Raw genomic sequence first — 6,000 nt, forward strand, 5'->3', positions numbered from 1 at the left:
TGAAAATTAAAAATTAAAGGACTAAGGACGCAGTTCAGCGCAAAGGCCGTGGGTTCAATCTCCTACACACCTTCTCCCCTCCCCCTCCTCCTCAAAAGCCTGAAAACACACACACTACATACAGACCTAACTGTAAGTTTCAAAGGCTATAAATACATTTTAGGAACTTATTCGCTGTATTTCGTTTGTATTTGTAAGAAATAAAACACGCAGGCACACTTTAGCAGGCCTCCCAGATTCTAACACACAGGTGAATGTAACATGCAACCACCCTGACTTAAGATTTAACACTGATACTGCTAAAAACCAAAACAGCTTCTGGGTTCGGGATGCTGGCGCTAGCTATCACACCGCACAAGTATGTTCACAAACTAGATCGCTACTTCTCTACTGGCTGACAACCTAGCAGAAGCAAGTGCAAAACCATTTTACGTCTAAGGAAGCGGTTCCTAACATCCTGTCCAGGATCTTCTTGGATAGAGTGGGGAGGAGTGGATATGAGAGGCGGCACTAAAAACAGCGGCAGCATGAGACTCAAAATAAGTTAAAACAACATGTTCTACCCTCTTCCTAAATTCAGTTCCTTCAATAGTGACGGGGAGCACAGGCAGTCTGCAAGTCATCAACACACGCTATTTTCACTTTCACAAGCACCCTGGAAGCTACCGAAGCCCAAGAGCCCTCTCCCCAGCTCGGTTCCAGGCCTCTCGCTGATTCCTGCCCTAGACACAAACGTCAAGAGGGACCACCCTCGGCAACCCGTTATTCCCCCTCACCAACTACAGGAAAGAGATAAAGTGAAAGTGGTGAAAAGTGGGCAAGGAGAAATGGAAGGTGGCGGCAGCAGAGGAAGGGTAGGTGCGGTGGGAGGCGTACAGAACGCAGACGAGGTGAACCAGAGTGCCAGACAATCGGGGAAGAGTTGTCCCGAGAATTAGCTAGGGAACACAAAAAAGATGAACGGGGGCAGGCAAAGGGAGGGGAGAAAGGGGGGTCAAGGTGAGACCACCAGGGAGGAAATGGGGGTCGCGCGAGGAGGCCCCAATGCCAGGCTGCGGGGCGCCCGGGGTGGGCAGGCAGACCGGGTCAGGGGCAGGGCCGACCGGATCCGCGCCCCGGGGCACGAATCTCCGCCCCGCCCGCACCCCCGACCGAGGACCAGGGCTCTCACCGGTAGTTTGGGGCTGACCTCGCCCTTGCAAAAGTGGCAGAAAAATCGGTGGGCGGCCACAGCTTCCTCCTTCGCGTCCGCCCCGGCCGCAGAAGCCTCCGCCATCTTTCTCCTCAGCCGCGGCTGTCGGGGAAGGCGGCCGCCCTGCCTCCAGCCGCTGCTCCCGGCTGCGCCGCCGCCTCCGCCTCCACCCTCGGCGCGGCTGCCGCTCCACAGCCCGCGTCGGTCACGTGAGTAGGCCGGACCCAGACAGGCGACAGCACGGCCCGCCACCTCGCGGCCCGCCCACCATCCCCACAGAGCGCAGGAAAGGAGAGCCGAGCGCCCGGCCCGCCCGCCGGCAACTCAAGGGGGCTTTCGCCGGCCTCCAGCCTTCCAGCGAGCGGACAGGCAGAGCGTCCCCGGGAACCACCGAGACGCTGGGCTAGAGCGGCGCGGCTGTTTCCTCTTCCCGCGACTGGCTCTGTGGCGATCGCTTCCGGGAAAGAGACGTGCGCTCCGCCGCGGCGCTGGCGGCTGCCCCGAGCGGCGGGACCTCGCGGTGCGGGACGCGGCAGCCGCAGCCCGGGAAAGGTAGATTCTCTCGACCCTGAGGTTAGTGGAAAATGACTTCTGAACGAGGTGTTTCTGACTCTGGGCCAAAGACCACGTCCGCAACGGGAAACTGCGTGAAGGGACCGGAGAGCCAGGAGCCAACACCTTGGAAATCCTTTCCGAGGATGGCAGAGGGTCTAAAGATGCTTCTCCAAAGACATTTGGATGATTGGAGTAATCTCACTGATACCGAGTGTAGCGGGCAAAGGATTGGCATCTAAGGAATTGACCGCAGCTTGTGATAGCCGAGCAATAACCCTTCCGCCGCCTGCATGTTTCTGTTCGTGTATGCATTAGCTAGGAGTAAAATTTTAAGTATTAAGTTTCTACAAACAATATAACTCATCTCCTCTTTGAAACATTCCGTTGAAAGAAAAACTTTGACCTCGTTTGTTTTTCTAAATTGTCATTTCTTTATGAATCGGAAACAAAATTGCCTTTTCACTCCCACTGAGCAGTGGGAAGTTAGTGACCTTAATTCTTTGTAGAATTTAAGGTCTGTAGCAGATTACTGGATCATTTATACCTAGTTTAAAAAAAAAAAACTTAGAATCATATGTACTCCCATAAAATACATTTGATGTATACACTTATAGTATTTTTCTATGAATGTGGCTTTTTTTTTTAGTCTACATTTTTCATTGCACTTTGCTTTTATTGCAATTATTTTTTTTTTTTTTAAAGACAAGGCCCTGCTATGGTGTTCAGTTTGATCTTAAACTCTATGTGGCCCAGGCGGGCCTCTAACTGACAGCGACCCTCCTGCCTCAGCCCTCCACGTACTGGGATTACAGCCTTGTGTTACTACTCACGGTTTACACTGTGAACAATTTCTGTGCTAATGTGTATCGTACTAAATCTTTTTAAACATTTGCTTACTGTATCCCATTCTACAAGTATACCATAATTTATTTTTTAGCCATTAGATGTTTCAGTGTGTCAGTATTGCTGTGTTGTAAAGAATTAATGCCAGGGGTAGTACAGAATGCCTATATTCCCAGCATTCAGGAGACTGAGGCAGGAGGATCCCCTCAAGTTTGAGTTCAGCCTGGACTACATAGTACAAGTCCAGCCTGTCTCCAAAAACCAAAAATAAATAAATAGAACTGGTGACATTTTTATTATTGTCTTGGACTAGAGCATCTAAAATGCAATTAATAAATATATGCAAGATGTTAGTGCTTTTCATATATATTGACAAATGACCTTCCTGAAGGAATATACAAATTCACAGCCAGGTGTGGTGGCACACACTTGTAATCCCAGCAGTCTAGCCATAGGCGGAAGGATGACCAAGTTCAAGGCCAGCCTGGGTTCATAGTGAGTTCAAGCGCAGCCTGAATTATGTAGTGAGACCCTGTCTCAAAAAAATAAACAAAAACAAATTTATACTGTTTTTTTCCTAGTTCTGAAACTTCCCAGTACAATGACTCAAGCTGAAATTAAACTGTGTTCTTTGTTGCTACAAGAGCATTTTGGAGAGATTGTAGAAAAAATTGGAGTGCACCTAATCAGAACTGGCAGCCAGCCACTTAGGGTGATTGTCCATGACACAGCAACATCACTGGATCAGGTATGTTCAGGTAACATCAGTTTGTTCTCTTCAATTTGTTTCATCAATGTTTCTAACCTATTTTAGAACTTGTTACTAGAAAGACAAAAAAAAAAAAAAGCCTGCCCTTGGTCAGAACAGTGTTACTGGGGGTGATACACAGGCCCTGAGGTTTTGCTTCTAAAGTGTTCCTAGTTAATTATAGTTTTTCTTTTGTTTTTTTTTTTTTTTTGGTTCTTTTTGAGACAGTCACACCATATAGTTCAGGCTGGCCTTGAATTTGGGGACAATCTTCCTGCCTTAGCCTCCCACGTGCTGGGATTACCAGTGTGTGACACCATACCCAGTCCATCATAGCTTCCTAAATAAATATTTGGTCTTCCTGTACACCACCTCATTTACTCGCTACAAATCCACTAATTTCAGTACCACTTTTAAGTAATGAGAATGACATAAAGAAAGTAAATTGGGAAAATAAAACTCAGAGGAAATTGAACATAATTGCAAGGAATCTTCCTGATTGCTTCCATGGATTTTTGACTCTTACTAGTTATTCTAACAGAGAAAAACCAAACAGAAATTCTTATTTAGCCATCCCCTGATACTTAATAAACTATTGAACAAAAATTTGCCAACAAAATTGCCAGGTCTTCTTTCCTTCTTTTGGGTCCTATCTAGGTGAAAAAAGCACTTTGTGTCCTTATCCAACATAACCTGGTGCTATATCAAGTGCATAAGCGCGGTGTGGTGGAGTATGAAGCCCAGTGCAACCGGGTGTTACGAATGCTTAGGTATCCCCGGTACATCTATACTACCAAAGCACTTTATGGTGACACTGGAGAGCTGATTGTTGAGGAGCTGCTGTTGAATGGCAAAATGACAATGTCAGCTGTTGTGAAGAAAGTGGCAGACCGACTCACAGAGACCGTGGAAGGTCAGTACTACATCTACAGCTGTTAGCAAAAGCATAGACTGGCTGGCTACAAGACTGACCTCTGCCATCCTAGGCCATCTCACTTGCTATTTCCTCCTGTTATACAGATGGCAAGACCATGGATTATGCTGAGGTGTCAAACACTTTTGTGCAGCTGGCAGACACACGCTTTGTACAGCGTTGCCCCATGGTGCATATCCCTGAGAATTCAGACACCGGGCCCTCACCGCCTGCCCCTAGCCTTGTCATTAATGAAAAGGACATGTACCTGGTTCCTAAACTGAGCTTGATAGGTAAGAAAGTTTCACCATAAATTTGTTGATTTCTTTAATTGTGGATTTTTCTTCATTCACTATTTCATTCATTTATGAATCAATTTACCATTTACAAAGTATTGGCAATATGCCAGACATTGTGGTATGTCATAATGAAAAAATTATGATCCCTGACGTTTTGAGACATAAGTCGAAGTATAGGAGATATACTACGTGAATCAGTCACATAGATACACTGACATATGTATCCATAATAAGTACCATGAAATAGAGATGTAAGCTGGGGGTTACAAAAAGTATAATGAGGGATTTGGTTTATGTAGGGGGTTATGTACATGTTTCTTTGAGAAAGTGGCATTGAAACAAATTTGTGGGGTTTTTTTGTTTTTGTTTTTGTTTTTTCTGTATTTTAGGGAAGGATCTACAGGGTGTTCAGGGTCTTACTTCTACATCGGACTCATAGCAAGTCTCTTGTTTACAGCCTCCCAAGTGCTGGGATTACAGGTGCGTGCCACCACTCCCAGTCTTAGTCACCAGCTCAGCGTGTCCTGGGGGTGGGGCCAGCATGGCTAGAGCTAAAATTTGAAAGAAAAGTAGAAGCTAATTAATGAGCTAATGGAGGATAAGCATTTTTGGCAGCGGAAGTAATACCCTGTGAGGAAAAAACTGGGCATTCAGGAAAGGAAAAGTCAGCATTGGCAAGGTGAGCAAACTAGAGAGAAAACAAGGTTAGGGAGAAGGCAGGGGCTGGATCACACAAGACCTTACACAGCATCTTTCCTTATCTTAAGAGCAAAGGAAAACTACTGAAAGATTGTAAGCTTGACACTCGGCATGATGGCTCATGCCTGTATTCCCAGCACTAAGGACTGCCACAAATTTGATACCAGATGCCAGCCTGGACTATAAATAGCAAGACCCTGTATCAAAACAAACAAATGGCCAGGTGTGGTGGCACATGCCTGTAATCCCAACATTCACCAGTCTGACACAGAAGGATTGTTTCAAGTTTGAGACCAGCCTGGGCTACAAAGTGAGCTCAAGGCTAGTCTGAGCTGCTTAGCAAGGCCCTGCATCAACAACAGCAAAGAATAAAAGAAAAGAAAGAAAGAAAAAAAAAAAAATATATATATATATATATACATATTATTATATGTGTATACACACACACACACACACACACATATATATACTTTTTTTGTTTTGTGGTACCGGGGATTGAATGCCGGACCTTGTGCTTGCCAGGCAAGCGATTATTACTGAGCTGTTTCCCCAGACCCAAGAAAAAGACTATAAGCTTGGAAGTGACATGAATCTAGTTTTCTTTTTGATCTTCCTGCTCCAGCATCCCAGAGTGATAGGATTACAGGCGTGTGCTACAACTCCTGACTGAATTTACTTTTTTTTTTTTTTTTTTTTGGTTAAATGAATGATGTTGCGCCCTGTGGGAAGCTAAGACAGGAGGATTGCAGAT

General features: G+C 45.7%; 2 protein-coding genes across 5 annotated transcripts in view; one reads left to right on the plus strand and one right to left on the minus strand.

Annotated features, from left to right (window-relative positions):
- Positions 1-1,467, minus strand: part of Rnf115 (ring finger protein 115) — a 95,573-nt gene extending 94,106 nt beyond the window's left edge. The window contains exon 1 of the mRNA XM_004647835.3: positions 1,172-1,467. Within this exon, the coding sequence (XP_004647892.1) occupies positions 1,172-1,276 (105 nt within the window). The 5' untranslated portion in view covers positions 1,277-1,467. The remainder of the gene's footprint in view (positions 1-1,171) is intronic.
- Positions 1,468-1,626: 159 nt separating this feature from the next.
- Polr3c (RNA polymerase III subunit C) overlaps positions 1,627-6,000 on the plus strand; it is a 19,118-nt gene continuing 14,744 nt past the window's right edge. For 2 of the 4 annotated variants that reach the window (XR_002819461.1, XM_004647836.2), the window contains exons 1-4: positions 1,627-1,765; positions 3,172-3,338; positions 3,996-4,251; positions 4,359-4,544. Coding sequence is in view for 3 of the 4 variants with exons in the window: in XM_004647836.2 (XP_004647893.1) it covers positions 3,192-3,338; positions 3,996-4,251; positions 4,359-4,544 (589 nt within the window). In the remaining variant the exon portion in view is untranslated. Of the gene's footprint in view, positions 1,766-3,171; positions 3,349-3,995; positions 4,252-4,358; positions 4,545-6,000 lie in introns of those variants that run through there. The other 2 variants (XM_023708107.1, XM_023708106.1) reach the window with 2 other exon arrangements.

This window comes from Octodon degus, unplaced genomic scaffold, assembly GCF_000260255.1.
Source record: "Octodon degus isolate 3935 unplaced genomic scaffold, OctDeg1.0 scaffold00331, whole genome shotgun sequence".
NCBI classification, from domain to species: Eukaryota; Metazoa; Chordata; class Mammalia; order Rodentia; family Octodontidae; genus Octodon; species Octodon degus.